General features: G+C 37.1%; 1 protein-coding gene across 37 annotated transcripts in view; it reads left to right on the forward strand.

The window, feature by feature from the left end:
- LOC136830157 (uncharacterized) overlaps positions 1–21734 on the forward strand; it is a 29660-nt gene that overhangs the window by 1838 nt on the left and 6088 nt on the right. Inside the window, exons 1-16 of one of the 37 annotated variants that reach the window (XM_067089364.1) lie at positions 2278–2313; positions 4734–4847; positions 5305–5499; positions 6287–6416; positions 6769–6852; positions 8090–8167; positions 8730–8816; positions 10107–10193; positions 11372–11458; positions 12620–12712; positions 13864–13944; positions 16736–16837; positions 18135–18233; positions 19337–19411; positions 21063–21143; positions 21416–21502. In XM_067089364.1, coding sequence (XP_066945465.1) covers positions 6368–6416; positions 6769–6852; positions 8090–8167; positions 8730–8816; positions 10107–10193; positions 11372–11458; positions 12620–12712; positions 13864–13944; positions 16736–16837; positions 18135–18233; positions 19337–19411; positions 21063–21143; positions 21416–21502 — 1090 coding nt within the window. In that variant the 5' untranslated portion in view covers positions 2278–2313; positions 4734–4847; positions 5305–5499; positions 6287–6367. Of the gene's footprint in view, positions 1–1571; positions 1620–2174; positions 2314–4733; positions 4848–5304; positions 5500–6286; positions 6417–6765; positions 6853–8089; positions 8168–8729; positions 8817–10106; positions 10194–11371; positions 11459–12619; positions 12713–13863; positions 13945–16735; positions 16838–18134; positions 18234–19336; positions 19412–21062; positions 21144–21415; positions 21503–21734 lie in introns of those variants that run through there. The other 36 variants (XM_067089366.1, XM_067089359.1, XM_067089368.1 and 33 more) reach the window with 36 other exon arrangements.

A 21734-nucleotide genomic window follows, 5' to 3' on the forward strand; every position in this document is an offset into this window, starting at 1 on the left:
ATATATATATATATATAGACTATATAATATATATAGGCCTATATATATATATATATATATATATATATATATATATATATATATATATATATGTATATATACATACATGTCTACATGTATTGTATATATATACATATAAATATATGTACATGTATACATATGTATAAATATGTTACAGTACACTTTAATATGTTTGTATAATTATACGTGCAATTATAACGTGCATTCTTGTTCATGTGTCTTATGCCTGGCACATTCAAATATATAGCCTACTTACACACGTGTATACATATAAACCCATGTATGCGTATATATTGTATGTACTCTCAGCATGCATAATTAAGTGCACACATTTGTACGCATATGGTGTTCACATATGTGTAAAAATGCGTGTGTACGGTAGCCTATATGTTTATGTGTGCATTTGAATTGATGCACACACATTTTGTATTCCTGTATATCTTTTATGTTATTATTCGTATTTCCTTATGTATATATGTGTGCATGTATGTGTGTTTGTGTTGCGTATGTCCAGTGATTCAGAAATATCAAATGCGTTTTCCCGTCACGCGTAATGATATCATGATATATTATCAGTTCTGGTATTTATTTTATATTAATATTTCTGTAATAATATGTTGCCGATGTTAGTAGGGCGTCTTTGTTTACAACGGCGCTGGACGAACACTCCCGCCCTCTGCACACCTGCGTGATAACTACGAGGGGACTCTCCTCTGTTACGGCTGACTCAAGCTTCTTGCATCGACATGTATTTAAAGTCTGATTTGACTGTAGTTTTGTTATGAAGTCTCCAACATTCGTAGCCTATTACAAACAAACTCACATGAGAATTAAAACTGCGATAAGAGACTGAAAGTCGATTTTAATGGTCGCATTGGCGAATGAAAGACCCGCTATCGGTAATGAGAGAACGTAGCGAGCGAGGAATCCAGGTTATTGTGTTTTTTCTTATGGAATTAGAGTAAATGGAAGACAAATTTGGATTTCCTTTATGCACCCCGACATCTATGTTTTTTTTTTATACACGATCATTTGAGATAAGCCCTAACAATCTACGTTAAGTAGGCCTTCACATAGGAACCTCGCCATGCAATTTGTTTCTGAAGTGGCAGACAAGAATGGTTGACTAACTTTATTCAGTCTTCCAGTCAGAATATGACTGACATTGACATATGACCTTGAAAAAACAGCCATTTATTTCGTTGTTCCTCCATGGGTTTGTGTATAAATTAAGACTTTATTGGCTATTCCGCAAAGAGAAACGGAAATCGTTCTGTTCCCAAATATATCTGGACGGCTGCTACGCTAAGGGACGTAGGCTACATGTCTCGTCGGTGCAGACGACCTTAAGTCTAGCCGCCTCTGGCCCGATCGGGTTGGCATTCTTAAGGCAGATTTTACTCTCAAGGCTAATCTCGAATGCTTTCGTAATAATTTACGTATTACGTTTAAAATGTAATTTAGATTTAGTGAAAGTCTAATTACTCGTGATTATCTAGCCCCGTTGTAGAGAAAGAAAACGTAGACGACGTTAGAATTGAGAATGGTTGGTAATAACCAGTGTTGTTTTCCCCAGGTTGACGTAAACAATGTGAGCGGTAAGAAAATCTTGTTGATATATTTCTGTTTTTGCGTATAAAAGAGATCAAGTAAATGCAAAGATATCAGTATAATAATATGGGGTTGTGTTCATTGCTACTTGACTCCGTATATCATCTTTCCTTCCGTCCTTCGCGAATGTTATGTTGGTATTAGTGTATGGAATGGCTGACCTCAAAACGAAAACGGTTCTTTCGATATGAAATGTATATCAACATACCGCCGAATCTATCATTTATATGAAATGTTGTTGCTGTCAAAGCGAGCAAATTATTACCTTATGTGGACAATATACATATGATATATTAGTTTTTTAATAGTAAACATTGACGTAGGTCAAACATCTTTCAAAAGCAAACGACGCAGCATGCGTGCGATTGCGAGCAAAAGCGATCGACATGAATATAGAGATTGTTTAAAAATATTTCATAAAGAATTAAAGATTACTTTGTGGGGTTTAACTCCGAAGCAAATTCTTAAAAAGCTGGAAAATGACGTCTCGAAACTTATTAAAAAGGTATACCCTCCGGAAGGAAAGCGTCAGCGCCATCTACATTCCGATACCGGAACTAATCCCGATGTAAACATCATGCCGTTCCCTCCTACTTGCACGTCTCCACCTCCGACCCAGTTGTTTGCGGGCCCTCGTACCAACGACGTCAATTTGCGCCCAGTGTCTTCCTCTAATTTGAGGTGAATTCATTTATTATTGTGGTTGCCGAGCATTCGAGCCGTTAAACGGTGCACTGTAATGCCTCGGGAGGATATAGTGAGCGAGATATTGTCGGTAACGGGCCATGAATGGTGACACAACCAGGGTCCACCTGGGTGGTGTTTGTGTGTGTCTGTTCGAGAGTCGCGTTTATGTCCGATCCCCCCTACACCTTATTTCGTAGGGTTCGTGTTGCGTTTTCGTCCGTTACGAAATTCTTGTCATGTTTAAGCCGTCAGTTACGCCTGTCCGCCTTTATTTTCGAAGGAATGGGGAAGGGGAGTATTATGGACGTGGTGAGGCCACCTGGCCTCGAGACGCCATCTACCGGATCGGTGGTGGAATTAGGGATGTGGTAGGCCTACCGTACGACGAATTCACGAATTCCGTAAATCGTGAGGGTTTTTTAAAGGAAGTCTTGACAGCTGATTGTTCAGATAAATTGACGTTTAATTATGGAGCTTGTGGTATGATTTGTCGATTTTTTTCAAGTTGGGCCGGACGAAGATTCTAGTAGGCCTAGGCTACGTGACGTTCGTACTCGTTTTCGTGTTCGTAAGTTGGCCGTTGCGGAGGTTTTTCTTTTCGTGTTTAATATAATATTTAATATAGCCAACTGGAACCTTACAAGCAAGCACTGTCTCGAAGGCTCAGTCTAGTAGTAGGCCTAGGCTATGTGTCTACATAGGCCTAGATATTTAACTGGTATCGCACAAGCAACGGAAATCAAACATATTGGTCACAATATAGCATAGGCCTGTCATTTAGCCTAATCATACAGCCCCTAGTTCAGTGTAGGCTAAATGTGGCCTAGGGCTAAGTTATATAAGATTGTTACTGTAATTATGCAGTTTGCTAATTGTTAATATTTCAGCTTCGCCTGTTAAATTAGGCCTGCCAATGCCGACACTGTCCAACTTGTCCTATGCCAAGTCTACACTACCCTAAGTATCATGCATAGGCTGGGCTAGGCCTATCATATCCTATCCTAACCCTTTGTTTTGTATGAGACTTGTGCCATGTTTTATCAATGTGTCCTAGCCAACGCTAGGTTAGCTTAGCTAGTAGCATACCTGTAGATTGGTTTTCAGTATGGTTAGGCGTGGCTTATGTTTGGCTAAAGGTGTGAAATCTTATGAGTTGCATATTTGCGAATTCAACTTTGAAAAGTTGATTTTTACTGATGCTTTGAAGCTTTGAATGAGTCTCGCATAGATATCCATTTCGAATGTTCAATGAGCTTCTTAATCCCTCTTACTTCTAGGAGTTTCTTTGGACATTAGTTGGAACCATGGGTTTTTGGGTCATGAAAAAAAAATGGTTGGTGAATGGTGGGAATGGTTTTTACTGTGACGCCCGCACACTAACCTAACCTACCTTAAGCTCACAGGGTCAGAGTGTTAGGATTGGCTCTCCTTTATACTACCTTGGGTAGAATTCATTGTAGTAATATTAAGATACATCTTCATTTGATTATGTTGTATCATACCCCACCACCAATTTCACACTTGTAACCTTTGCCTACTTTGTTAGATTGTCTGTAATCTAACAAATTATAGTCACTAACAAATTAACCATAGACTCTCCATGTTTTAGTCCTGGTCATAATAGCAAAAAGTGCTATGCTCTGGCAGGGGTTGCTTCCTCCTCTTCCCCATAACATAACCTGACAATGCTGAAGTCAAAGTAAAGCTCAAATATAAATCTGGATTTAACCTTGTACTCATACCCTTTATCTAACATCAATGCTGACCTTAAAATTTGTTTATATTTTGTGCAGTATATAAAGGTGAGGGTACTTGAACAATTGTCTAATACAATAGCTTGGGAAAATGGGATGTCATATTGGGTAAAAGTTAAATGATGGTTGGATGACTGGCATTTTTAAAAGTGTGACATTTCCATGAACCTACCTCATTTGAAATTATCTTAAATTTAAGCCCTTGATACTTCAAACTGAAGCCAAGTTGGGTGAGATGTAAGGTCATGCTCAGTCCTGAATAACAAACAGTTCTGGCACCAGGTCATGAGACCAAACTTTCACGAATCATATTAAATTTGTTTTGGTTTATATACTTCCTTTGAGTGTTGTCATTTTAGTCTCTATTCCTTCAGAGTTGCAGTACGTTTGGGTGGTCAGTCAGAACTGTTCTCTCTTGGTAAAAAATAAGTCAAGTTATGATTTTCCTGTAAATGTTTGGTGACATGCAATGTGTAACTTATCTACCAGAATTTGTCCACAGGAACTGTACCTGGAGTAGTGGCATCAGCACACCTCACGTGGTGCACTGTAGGCGTTGATCAAGTCAATGATTTTTTTAACATGATCTATATTCCCTCCTACAAAATTATATTTTGCTTAATAATTGACATATGTGTGATTCTATTTGTGGATACCAAGGCCACCCCAGATGCTATATCTAGTTTTCTAATGCCTTACGGGGACCATACAACCAGTGTTTCCAAACCTTGGGTTGTGCCATAGCCACCAAACCATGACTTTCCAGAGTCTTTGGTAAGAGTGCCATATCTTTTACTGAGGGTGTATCAAGTGCACTTGCCTCTATTTAATTTAGGTTATTCATGTATTTGTTTTATTTTATCACAGTACTTTTTCCCTTAAGTATGTTTATATTAAAAATTTTGTTCATGCTTAAATAGTCTTGATATTTTAATTTAATATTAACTAAATAACTTTTCCAAAAACATGTTTTTTTTTTCATAAGTTTGTTCACAGGTTTTTCCTTTGTGTCATACATAGAATATTAATCAGTTGTTGTAACTTTGTTGGTGCCCTCCTGAAATTCCATGGAAAGTATATATTTTTGATGTTCCAATTGACTGTTTTAAAAATTATTGCTTTAGCTTGCATGCTCAGAATTGAATTTCACATTTGTTTCAATTCATGCGAAGTTAAAATGCAATTAGTTTTTTTTTTTATAAAAAGCATTAAATATCCTTCTCTTTTACAGATGACATTTTGGAAGGGACCAAAGGTGTCGACCAGCATGGAATTTTAAATCAGAGTTTTTCAGTTATTTTAAGAAATCAGCTACAGACATTTTAATTAGAAGACAATTTTAGAAGCCTCGGATGGAATACATCACATGTATTCTGTATTGTCAGCAAGCACACCAATTCCCATTGATGCCTTTAGTATCTGAGAGGTATGTTGTCTTTTAGGCATTTCACAAGAGATGTAATTGACCTGTTTTTTTTTTTTTTTTTTTTTTTTACCCTAGGTTTGCCGAAATAAGTTTAGTATGAATTAAACTGGTCCTCTGCCTGGTCAGTTTTTCCATTCAGTAGTCTGTAGTAAAAGGCAATTCCATTCTTGGTCATAGCACAGAGCCACAGCAAGTCTCATGGAATTTCGACAGTCAGAATTCTTTGAAGTTTAATACACCACAGGTGATCTTATGATACGGTTGGAAGGGTTTACATGTTTGTGGTAAGAAGCACTTGGGAAACAAAGCTGGCTTTTGCAAGGATGCTTAAGTATAAAAAAACTAGCCATTGCAAGGATGCTTAAGTATACACTCTTTAAATCTAATCCTCATAGAAAAAATTGAAGAAATTGTCTTGATTCCAAATGCCATAATCTCATAGGACTAGATGTTTGATGATTGCATCTGTTCATATGTCAAGATTTTTCTCTTAGCTTCTCTCTGCTTTCACAATGCAGCACTGTATTAATCTATGACACTTGTTTGGAGGAATTATGAAAGGTTTCTGTCACTGAAGCAGAGACAGGTTGTACGGCTGATTGTAGGAAGCAGTTGGGTGAAATCTGAAACATAATTCTCCTTGTTGCATGCCTTTCATTCTCTTTATGAGCATGATAAGATCATCCCTTTTCAGAGTATGCGTTACTATTTGCTTGTATCATACGATTCAGAGTTCCTAATTGTAAAAAGTTATAGGCTTCCATCTTAATTTTTCCATTCGTTCCAGAAGTCGTTTAAAGGGCAGCTAAAGTCATGGTCGTGACATGAAGCCCCCAGTGACCCTTTGCGTATAGTGGAATCTCACAGAATGACTTCAGACTTAAGTAAACCTAAGTTCTTCAGCTATGTGGAAGATGGTAAGTCAGAGATGAATGTTTTTGACACAGAGACAGAACCCAGACTATGCTGTTCTGTGCTGGTTTCTGGTTTGGAAACACTTTTCAATCTGTACTGAATATTGTAGCTTTCCCCCACCTTGTCTTGCTGATGTTAATGAAATTGGAATTAAAAGATTCACTTGAGTTGATAGTGGGTTAAGACCACATGCATTGATCACATACAGCAAAATATGTTATGCATAATCTGTTTACCAAGATATGCATAATTTTATCCTTTGTTCATCATCAATTAACAGTACAGTAGTTTGTATCATGGTAATGAGCTTGTATGCGTAATTGTGAAAGTAGTTACTCAAATTTTATTCAGCAGGTCATGATTGCAAGGTTCGTCTCTTGTTGCACGGGAATCCCTCAGCTAATAAGCAGCAAAATGGCCCACCCAAAACTTATGTGGGTAAGTCACAGTGATTATTCGTCCCTGAATGTTAGTTTCAAATTTGTATCCTTGTGGATTGGGATCTGTTTCTGTTCTTTGAATAATTTTTCCTCTTGGCTTTTGCATGCAACAGAGTTGTGTTGTGTTTTCCATGCCATTTATTCTGTTGTTGCTTACTCCTGGTTGTTTGATTATAAAGTTTCTGGGCACCCATATTTTTGACATGAGACGAATCTTAGGGCCATTTAATGTTGTATGTCTTAGAATATGATACTTTTGAGAAGATCCCTAAAAGAGTTCAGAGGTCTTGGTTAAACAAATCATTTGTAACAAACTATGTTTAGATGGTGCCAAAAACTGTTCATTGTATGTCTGGAGCTTTCATACACATAGAAAGCTGATACATACTATTTTCAAATGGGGCCGTACCTGAATGCATGCTAATACATATTCAGATACAGTATTTGAAAGTCTATATGGTGCTTTTTATTTTTTCTAGGTATATTCTTTTCATTTGTTTCCAGCCCAGTCAAGTTTTTTATTCTTATAACAATAGCTTTTTTGTGTACACTCTTGATCTTATTTTATACAGCCTCCTTTTTTATGAGTGCATGCATGTGTGTGTGTGGAAGGGGATTAGGGGAACAGTCATTGTAGAAGCATCCAGTGGGGTGACCTTGACAGGAACATGGGAAAAATATCTTTGCAGCACCCTTTTAGTCATTTCTCATCTAGCAATTCAGTTACTTCAACTTTACCACCTAATTATTACCAGGGATCATTTGCACACACCCATCGTGTGAGCCCTATCATCGTCATAAGCTTTTCATGTTGGCTTTTCCCTATGTGGGGTTAGATGTGAAATGAGTTCTTGGAAATGAGCCTGTAATCTGATTGAATATTTTATACTTGTAATGATAATCTACCCTTGTTTTCTGATTACTACCAGATGAGTTATATTTAGAACTTTATTTCCTGCCTTGCTGTTTGGGCCATATGATTTTGATTACAGAGTGCATTGGGTTCAGAATAGTTTGGATATATGTAGGTTTTCCTGTCCAGCTGACATTAAAGAAATGCAGGAGGCTACAGTACTTTTGTTGAAAAGATTTAGTCAGCAGTTAATTGATTGAGATAAGAAAAAGAGAAGAGACAGTCTCTGTCCAGCCTAAGTGATTAGTTTATATGAATGTTCTTTTGTGACTTTTCCCTCCTAAGTTTATAATTTTGCAAAAATTTCTTCTTTCTTTTCTAGGGAAAATTAGAAAGATTCCAATAGTGCCTGTAAACTCACCTGTCGATGTGAAGAGTGGAACGGCACCTCCAGTAAAAGGTGAGCTGAAATGTACCCTGTTATTCACATACAGTATATATTCACCAAAACCTTGTCATATACACGCAAGTTGTGAGTAGGTGCATGCAATTTAAAAGTTTTGGTAAGAATGGTAAATTGGCTCTGGTTTTGTTGCCTGGTCTACAAACAGAATTATTACTGTCTTATAGTAGTTTTCCACTGTCACCCCATCCTACAGTCACTTCTTTCCTCCTTAACACGCCCTTGTCACCTTTATTTTCGCAGTCCCCTGCCTTAATATTTTCTTCCTCATCCTCCCATACACCCTTTCCCATTCCTTACAGTGTCTGGGAAAGCAAGACAGCAATAATGTGGCTAATTTCAAAATGACAACCTGCCTTCATTTCCCCCACTCCAACACATGAACTTAAGCCGTGAAATTTTCCACCTAAGATTTCAAACCTAATTTCTCGTTTCAAGTTTGCTATTCGTTGACATGGTGAATAAGGAGTTGATGTTAATGTATTCTAACTAAATCTGTAGGTACAGTGTTTTTTCTTTTATTATCTTCTGATGGACTACGTAATTATTTTTATTCTAGGGAGTGGCGAAAGGCCCCAACTTGTTATGGGTCCAAGATCATCTGTTGGTGTTATATCTGGGTTGCCGCCACCATCAGCATTGAAAGGTAAGAAGAAAAATTATTTTTGTGTGTGTGTGTGTGTGCAAATGTTAGGGTGCTAGTCTTGTATAGAAAACAGTTTTCATATTTGTTAGTTGTAAAATTTAAAGGTTATTAATACCTTCAGGTTTAAGTTTTTTTTTTTTCAGTGATTAAAATTGTTTGCAAGGTCTAAATTACCATAGGTCTTGCACTGTCTCTCCATTTTAATTGTTCCTTCCTTCCTTCCTTTAACCCAAGCTTTGTAGCGGATGACAAGACCCTCACTCTTAAGTGTTTTTTTTTTTTTTTTTTTTTTTTTTTTTTTTTTTTGGCAACATTAATTCTATTATTAGTAATTAAATGTCTTTGTTCATATCTTTTCAAAAATTGATCTTCTTAAAATCTCTTTTTTAAACTCATTATTTATATATTTCATTTTCATTTCAAAAATTTATCTTCTTAAAATCTCTACTTTTAAACTCATTATTTATATATTTCATTTTCATTTCATTGATTCTCATCGTAGAACTGAATGATGATATGGGTCCCAGTGCTTGGCTTTGTGATTAAACTTCGTATTTGTATACTCTCAGCAGTAAACCTCATTGTTAGCTATTTTCAAATGCCTGTGCATAGGGGGAAATGCTTGAAAACATGAAGTTTTGCTCACAAAATGTAACCACTAACTAAGCTGTGATGCTGCTTACTATGTTTGACTACCAGTTTCAGCATCAGGAATGCCTTGCCATTGATCTTATCTAGCTTTGAGCCCCCACAAGGCGAGTTGGGTTGAAATCAAACTGTTTCTGTTTCAGTTGATCGAGATGAATTACGTGAAGGCAAAACGAACACACGAATCCTTCAAATGATATAAAAAGTTCATAGAATGTCAAATAATTTTGTCATAGATATAGAAGTCTCCTGTGAGCAGAATGAAGTACCCAATCCCAAGTTGTGTTTTGTCAGTCAGACAGGTCTACACCTATTATCTATGGAATTTTAATGAAACTTTCTAAAATTGGAGCAGCCTGACTTAGGGTTGATGTGTTGCAGCATTGCTTTGACCAAGGTTTCAGGGAAATTGTAAAGCTGATTTGGTATTGTCTTATAAAATCGGTTGGGGGAAGGGATGCCATTTGTCAGTTTTTGTGGTACTTTTCAATGAAAGGTATGAGTGTGTAGTCCTCTCAAGTTTGTGTTGTTCGTTGACATGTTGGTTAAGGAGTTGATGTTAACGTATTCCAACTAAATCTGTAGGTACAGTGTTTTTTCTTTTAATCTCTTCTGTTGGACTGTGTAATTTTTTTATTCTAGGAAGTGGCGAAAGGGTCCAACGTGTTTTGGGTCCAAGATCATCTGTTGGTATTATATCTGGGTTGCCGCCACCATCATCAATGAAAGGTAAGAAGAAAAATTATTTTTTTTTTTTGTGTGTGTGCAAATGTATAGAAAACAGTTTTCATATTTGTTAGTTTTAAAATTTAAAGGTTATTATTACCTTCAGTATTTAAGTTCCTTTTTTGTCTTCCAGTGATTAAAACTGCAAGGTCTAAATTACCATAGGTCTTGCACTCTCTCTTTTTAGTTGTTCCTTCCTTTCACCCAAGCTTTGTAGTGGATGACAAGACCCTCACTCATAAGTGTCCTTTTTTGTATTTGTTTTTTGGCAATATTAATTCTGTTAGTAATTAAATGTCTTTTCCCATATCTTTTCAAAAATTGATCTTCTGGAAATCTCTATTTTTAAACTCATTATTTATATATTTCATTTTCATTAATTCTCACCATAGAACTGAATGATCCTATAGGTCCCAGTGCTTGGCTTTGTGATTAAACTTTGTATTCGTATACTCTCAGCAGTAACCCTTTTTGTTAGCTATTTTCAAATGCCTGTGCATAGGGGGAAATACTTGAAAACCATGGAGTTTTGCACACAAAATGTAACCTCTAACTAAGCTATGATGGTGCATATCATGTTTGACTACCAGTTTCAACATCACCAAGAATGCCTTACCATTGATCTTAACCCCCACAGTGCAAATTGTGTTGAAATGAAGCTATTTCTGTTGTCAGTTGATTGGGATGAATTATGTTAGGACAAAATGAACACACAAATCCTTCAAATATAAAAATTTTATGAAATGTCAAATAATTTTTTCATAGATATAGAAGTCCCCTGAGGAGAATGAACTACACAGTCCCAAGTTGTGTTTGGTCAGTTAGACAGGTCTAGACTTATTATATGTGGAATTTTAATGAAGTTTGTTCTGAAATTTGGCCTTCTAAAATTGGAGCAGCCTGACTTGGGCATGATGCGTTGCAGCATTACTTTGACCAAGGTTTCAGGGAAACTGGGAACCTTATTTGGTATTGTCTGATACCATCAGTTGGGGAAGGGATGCCGTTTGTCAATTTTTGTGGTACTTTTTCAATTAAAGTTATAAGTGTAGTTCTCTCAGGTTTGTGTTATTCGTTGACATGGTGATTTAATGAGTTGATGTTAATGTATTCTAACTAAATCTGTAGTTACAGTGTTTTTTCTTGTATTCTCTTCTGTATGTCATTTTTTTTTATTCTAGGAAGTGGCGAAAGGGCCCAACTTGTTATGGGTCCAAGATCATCTGTTGGCATTTTATCTGGGTTTCCGCCACCATCAGCAATGAAAGGTAAGAAGAAAAATTATTTTTTTATGTGTGTGTGCAAATATTAGGGTGCTAGTCTTGTGTAGAAAACAGTTTTCATATTTTAGTTTTAAAATTTGAAGGTTATTACCTTTAGTGTGATTAAAACAGTTTGCAAGGTCTAAATTACCATAGGTCTTGCACTCGTTTTTTTTAGTTGTTCCTCTTTCCTTTCACCCAAGCTTTGTAGTGGGTGACGAGACCCTCACTCATAAGTGTCCTTTTTGTATTTGTTTTGTGGCAGTATTAATTCTTGCTCGTATCTTTTCAAAAATTGATCTTAAAATCTCTATTTTTAAACTTATTATTTATATGTTTCATTTCATTTTCATTAATTCTCACCATAGAGCTGAGTGGTACTATAGTTCCCAGTGCTTGGCTTTGTGATTAAACTTTGTATTCGCATACTCTCAGCAGTAACCCTTTTTGTTTGCTATTTTCAAATGCCTGTGCATAGGGGGAAATACATGAAAACCATGTTGTTTTGCACACAAAATATAACCACTACCTAAGATGCGATGCTGCATATTATGTTTGATTACCAGTTTCAACATCACCAAGAATGCCTTGCCATTGATCTTACACAGCTTTGAACCCCACAAAGGCAAATTGGGTTGGAATGAAGCTATTTCTGTTGTCAGTGGCTTGGGATGAACTATGTCAAGACAAAATGAACACACCAATCCTTCAAATGATTAAAAAAAGTTTATGAAATGTCAGATAATTTTGTCATAGACATAGAAGTCTCCCCTGCGGAGAATGAACTACACATTTTTCAGTCAGAGAGGTGTAGACCTATTATATGTGGAATTTTAATGAAATTTATTTTGAAATTTGGCCTTCTTAAATTGGAGCAGCCTGACGTAGGGTTGATATGTTGCAGCATTACTTTGACCAAGGTTTCAGGGAAACTGTGAAGCTGATTTGGTATTGTCTCATAGCATCAGTTGGGGAAGGGATGCCATTTGTCAGTTTTTGTGGTACTTTTCAGTGACAGTTATAAGTTTGTAGTCCTCTCAAGTCTGTGTTATTCCTTGCCGTGGTGATTAAGGAGTTGATGTTAATGTATTCCGACTAAATCTGTAGGTACAGTGTTTTTTCTTTTATTCTCTTCTGTTGGATTTTAATTTTTTTTTTTTATTCTAGTAAGTGGCGAAAGGGCCCAAATTGTTATGGGTCCAAGATCATCTGTTAGTGTTATATCTGGGTTGCTGCCACCATCAGCATTGAAAGGTAAAGGTAAGGAAAAAATTTGTTTTTTCTGTGTGTGTGTGTGTTTGCAAAAGTTAGGATGCCAGCCTTGTAAGGAAAACAGTTTTCATATTTGTTAGTTTTAAAATTTTAAAGGTTATTACCTTCAGTATTTAAGGTACTGTTTTGTCGTCCAGTGACTATAAAACTGTTTGCAAGGTCTAAATTACCATAGGTCTTCCACTCTCTCACCTTTTTAGTTGGTCCTTCCTTCCTTTCACCCAAGCTTTGTAGTGGGTGACAAGACCCTCACTTATAAGTGTCCTTTTTGTATTTGTTTTATGGCAGTATTAATTCTATTAGTAATTAAATCTCTTTGCTTATATCTTTTCAAAAATTGATCTTAAAATCTCTATTTTTAAACCCATTCTTTATATATTTCATTTTCATTAATTCTTACCATAGAACTGAATGATCCTATAAGTCCCAGTGCTTGGCTTTGTGATTAAACTTTGCATTCGTATACTCTCAGCAGTAACCCTCATTGTTAGCTATTTTCGAATGCCTGTGCATAGGGGGAAATAGTTGAAAACCATGAAGTTTTGCACACTCCACGAACTGTAGTGCTTGATGAAGTATTATTAATCTGTCAAGGGTAGATTTGTGCATTGTAGATTGGATTATGACCTTGGGATCTTGGTAGTATGTGTTTTATGTCCCTAAACTTCATATGTATGTGTATATTTTATTATCATGACTTTAAAGTAATTTGAGACCAGCGAGTCAATATTACTAAGCTCCAGATAAGTAGGAAGAGCCAAAAGGGACCAGATGATAGTGAAAGAAAGGAAGCAGTGCACTTGGGTTGAGGGGGTGGCACAAAGAACCTTGAGTTCCATCAAAAGTGTGCCGTGCGTAGGCAGTAATGCTTTAATGCCAGTTGTCTGATAGAAACAAGAATGAGGAGTGAAGCTGGCAGTGAAGTTGGGTGTAACATACAGTATATCGTGTATTAATTTTTTAAGGTACTGGTAAGATTCCTGTTGTGATGGTGCAGGATGCCCTTTTTGGGATTATTAAGCATATATAATCTCCTTCCTTATCTTGTTGCAAACACAGCGAAAGAGGCACTGTTATAATTCAGATAGTGAGTTTTATGTGTTCGTCATTGGATGTACTGTAATGTGTTATCTTTCTAGGAAGTGGTGATTTGGTTCCAGTGGTGATGCCACAAAAGCCACCTTTCGACGTTCAACCTCGATTTTTCCCACGGATTAACGGTGAGTTATATTAATCGGTGTGTAACCTTAAAGATTTGTCATATTCTTTTTAACAAACGCTTTGTAATGTTTGTTGTGCCGAGGTGTCCCACTTTAACATCACTTTGCTTCAGTCTGTACCTTACAAATGATGAAATTCGTTTGGAATAGACCTCTGCTGTGATAGTATAGCAGTATGAGTGATTTCATGCAATTTTTGTGAATTAGAAGGAGGGATAATGATAACGTTTTGATCTCTCTAAGTCCTTCATTTAGGACCAGGTTGGGAATTGAGGAGTGTCAAACTACTCCTACCCATTAGGTTTCTAAGCATTGTTTAACTTTGAGACATGTTAACAAACATCCATTCATCATAGTAGGGCCATTTAAATTATTTGCGACAGCAGGTTAAAAACCACAGTAGCTCAAAACTTCCAGGAAATAACAGGTGAAAAGTTCAATTTGCACAACAATCAAATAATTTCTCTATGACTAACGAAACAGCAGTATACTTTCATACTGTATATCAATTGATTTGTTAACTGTTAGGTCATCAGACCAAGGTTTTATAAATTAAATCACCCATTCAGTAAATTACATTATGGACAGAGCCAAGCCTGTACCACAATATATGATGTTGAGAAGGGTCACTTATTCTCCACGTGTATTTTTTGTGTTTATTTGATGCCACCTGTCGGCAGTGCTAAGGATTCTTCGCCGTATCCCCTCAGCCCTAGCTGCCTTTCTCTTTTCATCCATTTCCTTGGACCTCTTTTCTCCCAGCTGTCCATTTTCTTTGAACAGTAACTAGCTCCAGTTACCACTCTACGCATTTGAACATGTCTTCTTGACGAACTCTGGTGTGTCAAAATATGACTCTTCATATTTTGAATAATAGCATCAACAACACAAAACTGTAAAATGTGGAGGTGCATCAAACAGTCTTGTGAGAATCACGCATTTTAGCTCAGAGGTCTGGTGTGACTATTTTATAACAGTCTAGTACACCTACTGTTTGTTTACAAAGCATCTTTGGCATTACCTGCAATTCAGATTAAAAAGTAGCATCATAAATTTAATAATGTGCAATGGTTATGGAAAAGCTATTCAAATCTTGACAGATTGTCATAAAGATTATTTAATACAAGTTATTTTTAAATCCTAAAACCGGTCCGGTGGTATGGTGGCTAGCGTTGTGGCATGCCGCTCAGATGTTGAGTGTTTGCGCCTCCCCCAGGGCAATGAAAAAATCGCTGGCCCTGTATTGTGATCAGTTACTGCTGCTGTGGTAGGTTGAAACCAACATTGTTTGGAAGCTTGAATTTTAAGTCAGTGGCCCCTTGGGCTAGATCCATGTGAATAGATTTCACTTAATGAAATATGTGCAAAAATGTTGAAATACAATACAGTAGTCACATAGTTATGAAACGTGAGTATCTGTAAATATTTAGATGAAGTTGTAAAATATAAATGTAAAATATTTAAGTAAAGTTTTTGTGTGTGCAGAGAGAGGATAGTCAGTGGAAAATAACTGCAAGGATAAAATGTATTTTTCAGCTGAGTAGTATATGGCACTAATCAGTGAAAACCAAATTGAGTATCACCTAGATAGATACTGTATAGAAAATAAACATTTTGGCATATGCAGTGGTAAGTGTAAATTCACTTCGACATTCTGCAGGTGTTTTTTACCACGCATTTTATTGTCCTTATGATGTGTGCTTTTAACAACCTGCTTGAAGGCTACAGTCCTCTTTTGTTTTCAGCCATTCCCTTTTGTTTGACTCCCGCTAGCTGTCCCACCTCTTCACCTTGACCCTGCCCCGTTTGGGCAAGTCCTATGAGTGCTTGTTAAGGAATGCATATCATTATGCTTGTTAAACTAGATTTCTACAATAATTAGTGGGTTTTAATGCTCAGAATCTTTTTTTTTTTTTTTTTTTTTTTTCAGGGTTGTAAAGTGTAGAGAGACACTTATTGTGTGTATGATCAAAGGTTGCTAAATAAACATAGCAGAGTCGGCATAAAGCACAAGTACTATGTTTGTGAAATAAGGGTCTATTTTTCCTTTTCCTTTTAACATGCTTTTTCCCATTTTTCGTATGGGGTAAGCACAATGCCTTCTTTGAAGGACGTTGATTTGGCTTTGGGACTCTCATAAAAACAACAGTAGGTGGGAATTTAGGAAGTTGGTGAGGCAGAAGCGACCAGAGAGAACTCATGACATGTTGACCCAGTGATGGGAGAACTCGACATAAAAATGGCTTCGTGATGACAGGTTGAGAAAAATGCACAGATAAAGCTCATTCGTTTGTACGGGAATGCAAACCGTTGCCATTAATAAAGGAGTATCTCTCAGCATTAGTTTGACTGAAAGGGAATCCTGTATACAAGGCTTTGGTTTGTAAACCTAGGAAAAGTATAAATTTTCTTTAAAAAATATCAATTTTTTTCCAAAGGCATGTCTACAGTTGTGTGCCAACTGGGATGTAGGAAGAGTATAATTTTACAGCCGCAAAAATACCTGAAAATTAATGGTAAAGCTGTAGGTGATGAAAATTAACAAAATCTGGACTATTCATTGACATTTAGGATTCATAAAGTCATGTCACCAGGAAAACAAAAATACAACGTGGAGCGATGGTGGCTTTCTGTTGAAAGACCTGAACGTGGCTAAAATTAGGTAGAAAGCATTAAGTTTATAATTATGAATTGGTAGAAATATGCATTTATGTAATCTATACCTGCAGTGGTTATTGTTCAGTGTTAAATTTCTCTCTGGAGTTGACAATCTTTTACATGGTTTTTGTAGGAGAATTCGAGAAGGTTCCGATGAAGACGGTAACAAAAACATCGGTAGCAACCTCTACATCGCCTGATGACATTCAACCTGAAGTTCCACCCACTGTTAAAGGTAAGATCATTTACATCCCTTCAATGTTTGTGTGTGTGAGTGAGAGCGAGTTTACCATTCTCGTTTTGAATGTGTATTTTCCTTAGCTTTTGCCTAAAATTCTGCTCTCTCTCTGAGGAGGTTGCCAGATATCACCCTTTGTCCTCAGTTTCTTTTCCTTGTACAGTATTGATGTTTGTTAATGCGAAATATTTAAGTAAAACTAATAATAGAATGGCTAAAGAAAAGCAAAGCAAATTGTAAGATCAAGAGACTTCAAAAAGACCAAGCATACAAATTATTACCATTGAATTAATGAGGAGGTCAAAGCTGAGAGAAAATCTGTCCTCTCTTTAACATTCTGTTAAGGAAGTTGGTCTGAAGGGTACCGTACGTTTGCTGCATGGCTCGGGCTCTACGGGTGGTGTTTCTTGCATGGTGCATTATACTGAATTCTGTGGTGGTCCATTTCCCTGATGTGTCTTTTGGCCCCTGACATTATTTTTCATAAATTACAAGGATGCACAGTCTAATTTACCTCATAGGGGGTATTGCCATCAGTACATTTCATGCAGTGCACTGTAGGCATCACATAAGGTTCTTTGCCGCCTCCTTTCTGCCCCTAGCTGCAACCCCTTTCATTCCTTTTACCATACCTCCATTCATATCATCCTTCTTCCATCATACTTTTCACCCTCTCCAACAAATGTTCCTTATAGCAGCTGCAAGGTTTTCCTCCTATTTCACCTTGAAAACCTACTTTACTTAATTTTCCTTTCAGTGCTGGATTACTTGATGAGTTCCAGCGCTTGGCCTTTGTCCTGAATCCTTTATTCCAATCCAATACTGTATTCAGTATTTTTTTTACTCCAGTCTATCAACCCCGTAGCGGGGTAGTGCTGTCAGTGCACCTCACAGGGTGCACAGTAGGCATTACTAAAGGTTCTTTGGAGTGTCCCTTTGGCCCCTAGCTACAACCCTTTTCGTTCCTTTTACTGTACCTCCATTCTTATCTTTCTTCCATCTTGCTATCCACCCCTCTTCTAACAATTATTTCAAAGTGCAATTGCGAGATTTTCCCGTTACATCTTTCAAACCCTTACTGTCAATTTCCGTTTCAGCGCTGAATGACCTCATTTGTCCTAGTGCTTGGCCTTCGGCCTAAGTTCTGCGTTCAATTCAATTCAGTCCAGTCCGTCAAATGTTCATACCTAATTTGGGTCTGATGGATGGAAGTGAGGATGTGATTGGAATCATCCTTTTTACAATGTATATCAGTAGTGTTTCATTAGTAATAATTTCTCAAATATTTTTGCAGGAACTAATGGAGTGGTTCCTATAGTGACCAAGAAACTACCTGTGGTATCCTATAAGTCACCTGTTCATGTTAAACCTGGAGTTCCACCCCCAGTGAAAGGTAAGGTGAATTATGGCTTTTTTTTATATATATAAAATGAGTACATAAGTATACTGTAATACTTTTTATTCAGTGTAAGCAAACAAAAAATACTAAAATTGAAAGTCAGCTCCTGTAACATTTTCCCAACAAGCCCTCTTCACATCTAACACCTTTTTCAGAAAGGATTTTAGGGGGTTACTCTGAGATGGCTCAAAGATAGGTCAAAGATCTATTCCCTCCACATTTATTGATGTTTCCCCCCTTCTTCGGATGCTTCTTTCTCCTCTCATTCCGTATCCTAATACATGTGTGTACGTAACTTACAAGATCACAGTACTAAAGTCAGCGATTACATGTATGTGCATAACTTACAAGATCACAGTACTAAAGCCATAAAGTCAGCTACCTTTACCCAGTCTGTATCCAGCTAGATAAGTTTACAAGTCTAGAGTGCCTGACCCCATTTTTACCTTTGAAACTTTGTTCCTTGTTCCTTTAAGGTAGCGCCCTTTTTCCTCTACTGTTGACTGGGGAGTGGTGGGCTTGGTGGCTTTCTCGATGCTTTTGATTGACTTGTATCTTTGATTTGTGTTGCTGCTAAATGCTTTTACTTATCTGTTGAGCTCTGGTGTTTTTCATTTTTTATTGTTTTCATTTCTCACATTCATATTGATGGTTATGCATTTATATTAAATGCCTATTGAGCTCAATGGTGCTATTCATATTTTATTTGTATAAAGCTGGACACATTTGCTCTTGAATTTCAAATGATTGCAGTGGGTTCTTAAATATACTGTAAACTAATTTCATAATACTTTATTACTATTCAAGAGTTGCAGTACATCTGCAGGGCAAAGTACGGTATGTCACGAGGGTGGTCAAACTACACTTGGGTTTGTCTTTTCATACTACAGTGTCAAGAAATTTATCAAATAAATTTCTTCCTTAACTTGAGCAGCCTAATACAGTAGTTTGGTTCACCAAGTGTTCATGTAACTTTGGCCAGGTGGAAACAAGCGGTGGTTTTCTAGAAGTATGGGTTTGTTGAAAATCTCTAATGCATTTTATGTATAGTGTTACTTTACTATTGGAACTTAAAATTATGATATTCTTTTGGCTAGGAGGTGGCAGAGTGATTCCAATGGCAGTAAAAGCACCTGTGGATGTTAAACCTGGAGTGCCAGTAGCAGTGAGAGGTAATGAGATGAATTATGCAGTCTATGTTACTAACAGTCCAAAGGCAGCACATGTAACCCTTCACACATTATCTCTCCCCACATGAAAGATTATTTTCAGGTATGAATGTTTTCCACCTTCCCAAACCTTGTCATTTAGGCGAGATTTGGGTCGTGGTAGCCCATTGGCACTGCCTGCGACTTTACACTGCGTCGATCCCAAGTTCGGTTTCTGCCCAAGTACCTGACAGATTTTAATTTTCTGGTGGATTTTGTTGGACACGAACTTCCGAGAGTCATTATGTACCAGTAACAGTGTACTCTCTGTTGTACAGATCACTGAACCTCACCCTTACATTAGTGCACTGTAGGCATTACCTAAGGTTCTTTGCAGTGTCTCTTTGACCCGTAGCTGCAACCCCTTTCATTCATTTTACTCTACTTCAGTTCGCATTCTCTTTCTTCCATCTTACTTTCCCCCCTTCTCCTAACAGTTGATTCGTAGTGCAGCTGCTTTTGAGGTTTTCCGCCTGTTACACCTTTGAAAACTGTGCACCGTCAGTTTCCATTTCAGCATTGAGTGACCTGATAGTTTCCAGCACTTGGCCTTAGGTCTAAATTCTGTATTCTGTTGTAGCCATTTCAGACTGGGCAAAGGAACTTACTGCCCTTTTCAAGCTGACAGGGTGAGCAATTTATTGCCTTGGTCCAGTCGAGAGTTTTCTAGAAGTTCTTCTTTAATGAGAGATGAAAATTGAAGCAAGGTCAAAGTTAGGGAATTGGACTGCGAAGTGAGGGAGAAGCCAGGGGAACAGATGAAAAGTAAATTGAAGACAGCAGTGCATCTGAAGCCATGCTTGAAGGAGTTTGCATTGAGATTTAATTTTCAGTTATTGTTTTATAGGAAATGCTGAAAGGATTCCATATATAGTGGCATCAAAGCACACATGTTGATGTTAAACCGGGGGTCCCCGTTCCTAGATAAATTTCTTCGTGTAGATAAGTTTATGTTTGTATTTATTTGTATATATATATGGCTAGTTCCAAAGAGAATTGAATAGTTGGCATGAAAAATTGGGATTCTCTCTCTCTCTCTCTCTCTCTCTCTCTCTCTCTCTCTCTCTCTCTCTCTCTCTCTCTCTCTCTCTCTCTCTCTCTCTCTCTCTCTCTCTCTCTTTTTCAAGGAAGTGGTGAAATGATCCAATTTCTTGTTACCTCAAACCCAGCTGTTGATTCAAACCTGGAACATCTGTACCACTGCAATTTGAGGTGAATTGAGGAATCTCTGCTACATAGGTCTAGATATTTTGAAAAGTGTGTGTGTGTGTAAATTGTCATCCGTAGTCAGCTCCTGTAACCATACCATCCCACATCTATATTAAGAACAGTTTCAGATAGAAAAAGATGGACAAAAGAGAAGGCAGGTAGATAGGCTATTCACAACTCTCCTACACTTCTTTTCTGTGTCTTCAGTACTTCTTGCTAACACTGCTGCCATCATGACTGTTTATGTCCAAACGATTTTGTGTAGGGCGCATTCTCGAGGCTCAGTTTGGTGTTTGTCTGACTCAGGGTAGTATCGAGTTAATTTAAATGTCATTGAATATAAGAATATTATTTGGTTAGCATATTTTTCTATGATGTATGCATATACAGTGGACTTTCTTTGTAGGTGGTGGTGAAACGATTCCACTGGTTACGACATCAAAGCCGTCAGATGTCAAGTCAGGGGTGCCTCCACCACCATATAAAGGTAAGATCAGTTACTCCCTCTCTGGGTTTTTTGTTTCCCCTTGAACTGCCAAATTGTTGGTTAGTGATTTTTTTAGAATATGATTTGGTTTCATGATTTGAAAACTATAAGTTGATTTTTCTTAAATTTGTCATGAGAGTAAATTCATGCCCATGTCTCTTGTCTATAATGTATTGGTGCATATTCCTTATACATATACTAAGATTTTATTGTGTATGTGTGTAAATATACTTGGTGTATGTATTCCACAACTGACTCCTTTTTTATTTTAGCGGGTGAAATGGTTCCGTATGTGACGACCTCAGCAGCTTCTGGTGATGTCAAATCTGGAACACCAACACCAGTGACTGGTGAGAAATGTAATTTTCTTGTTGGTTTGTTTGGTAGATCGCATCATAACAACTTTGTTTCAGGCCTTCTTGAATTGCACCAGTATTGAAAGGCAGAATAAACTGGTAGAGATTTTGATATGAAATGTCATCCTATTCCCAACCATTGAAATTTTGATAGCATCACCCACAGAAGGTTGTTGGTTAACTTCATTTTTTTATAACATAGAACAGTAAAATTTACGTATTTAGGTTTAAATCG

The sequence above is a fragment of the Macrobrachium rosenbergii genome, chromosome 46 (assembly GCF_040412425.1).
Source record: "Macrobrachium rosenbergii isolate ZJJX-2024 chromosome 46, ASM4041242v1, whole genome shotgun sequence".
Taxonomy (NCBI): Eukaryota; Metazoa; Arthropoda; class Malacostraca; order Decapoda; family Palaemonidae; genus Macrobrachium; species Macrobrachium rosenbergii.